General features: G+C 44.2%; 1 protein-coding gene across 1 annotated transcript in view; it reads left to right on the top strand.

Annotated features, from left to right (window-relative positions):
• Positions 1–1,229, top strand: part of LOC108800213 (pancreatic lipase-related protein 2-like) — a 9,698-nt gene extending 8,469 nt beyond the window's left edge. The window contains exon 12 of the mRNA XM_018572177.1: positions 1,136–1,229. Within this exon, the coding sequence (XP_018427679.1) occupies positions 1,136–1,229 (94 nt within the window). The remainder of the gene's footprint in view (positions 1–1,135) is intronic.
• The last annotated feature ends 951 nt before the right edge of the window (positions 1,230–2,180 follow it).

The following is a 2,180-nucleotide window of genomic DNA, read 5'->3' as shown; positions in this document are numbered from 1 at the left end:
TCTTTAGCACTGGATGTGAGGTTAGGTATGAAAGTTTGTTCAGGATTAAAATGGGCCCATTATTGGTGAAAACTTAAACTGTTATACAGAATCTATTACTGAGGAAACTTTCAGGCTGACCCACTGGAGATTTTTTTTTTTCCCAATGGAAAGCAAGAGGTTTGGGAAAAGACACAAACCAATGAGTGGGGTTTTTACAGCATTTCTAACCTTTCCAGCCCAATCTATAAATGGTTTCTATTGGGAGATTTCCTGTCCTCTCCACGTGCCAGAGAGGATGACATTTATGAAGCTGCACTGAATGGGAATATATCCAACTTCATGTGTCAGGCAAAACCATATTCTCTGTGGAGGGATAGTAGAGCACCCGCTTGTCTTGTGCCTGGAAACACAATGATGTCATCACTTTAGGCTCGTTTAAGGGGTCTGCATGCATAGAACATGGTCTCAGTCTGTAGGCTTTGTGCAATCGAGGTTCACTCTCCCCTTCAGCTTTTTAGATTATGCCCTACACTTCTACTTCAGCAATGGTAACATTTAGAGCAAAGTCTAAAGCTGCTGGTAAGGAGACTGAACCCCCAATTGTGTCTGACTAAAACTTCACCAACCAGCTGCTCAGTGTCTAAACTGTTCAAACTATGAGCTCAACATGGAAGTCAGTTTATTCTTAGTTGATTTCTGCCCCCCCTTGAGCTGCCTGCATATCGCAAACTCCATACCACCTGGTGCAAGTGGAATACCTCAGAGGTCCAGTTCTACCAACTTCCCCCTTTCACTTGAGATTTGACTTTTTCAAGCTGCATCAAATTTTCTTAAACGTGTAGCAAGACTAAGCGCTGCCATTTCTGAACTGCAGATCCTCATTGCAAGTCTGAGCCCCCCAGTCTCCATCCATGCAGACCAGGAAAAATGTCCTGGTGGTAAGAAATATGGGGGGAGGGGCAAAAGGGGGTTTAGGTCAATGGTGGCTGCAAAATTTGTATACTGTTCACCAACAAAACAGCTGCAACTGAAGGCGTGTGGGAGACTTATAAACTATGAAAGGATCTGTCTTGGTGTAACTCATAGAACACTGAAGTGTGTAGATACATGACTGGCAAATCTGTGTACTGACTTCTAATCTCCCCCCTTCTAGATTCCACTTCTGTAGCAAGGACCAGGTGAAGCAAGGAATAAATCAGACGCTGCAACACTGCCCTTCACCTTCCACCTTGTACCTGATGGAATGAAAATGTTAATAAAACCACTTTCCTCTCCAGCCTCTGACTGCTGTAGATTAATGGGGGGGGGGGCAGGGGGTACAAGTGAGGGTGCTGGGAGGCTTGGGTTATGGATCTGCAGATTCGGTATAGCAATGAAGGGATACTTGGTTCTTGCCATGGGGCATCTTCCCAGCTTTGTAGAATAGGAAACTTTTTTTCAAGGGCTTGAGTTTCTTCTGAGAGCAACCTTGGCAAGCTTTGCAGCTCATTGTGTTCTAATGCCCCATGTACAGCTGCAGTAGAGTTGTGGCGTGCTGCCAGTCCTGTTTGCTGTAGGCTTCTAGTTGGCACATGTTGCTGAGAACATAATGTTCATTGATGGTGCAACACATTCTACGTTCTAGTGTGAACAGGGCCTAACTTGTAGCTGTGCTTGGTTTTTCATTTGGAGGGGCGCTCCCATCCCACCCTGGCTGGATCTCCTTTTTCATCTGCAATATGGAAACCTTTTTCAAAACTGAAACCTTGACTTCCACTCAACACATTTCATACTAAGACTGATGTTACGTAACTGTGGCATGGTATAAATTTCAGTGGATGGAGGAGGGGATTGTCAAATCCCGTGTGGAGTCTGAAGCCCAGACTTGATCACAAAACTCTATCGAAGTCTATGAGGGATGAATCTTGATACCAAATTTTGGGCAGCTGAAGGCTAAACAATGAACACTTACTAGCAAAATGTAAAAACCAGATATGTGGTTCTAAGCATTGTGTAATAAAAAAAAATCTGGGGGGAACTTTATTGGTCTTGATGGTCCCCCGGAGTGTCATATTCACAGCTGCGTGTTCCTTTTCAGTATTCTGTATTGATTTCAGTATTTCTGGAAAACAATACAGAATACTGTATTGATTCCCCCCCACATTCCACAGAACCGAGATCTGCCTATGTGGGCTGTGATCTTTATTGTGCACCCCCCC

This window comes from Nanorana parkeri, unplaced genomic scaffold (assembly GCF_000935625.1).
Source record: "Nanorana parkeri isolate BGI_ZX_2015 unplaced genomic scaffold, ASM93562v1 scaffold1958, whole genome shotgun sequence".
Taxonomy (NCBI): Eukaryota; Metazoa; Chordata; class Amphibia; order Anura; family Dicroglossidae; genus Nanorana; species Nanorana parkeri.
The sequence above is the reverse complement of the archived record's forward strand: the minus strand, read 5'-3'. Positions and strand labels throughout refer to the sequence as shown.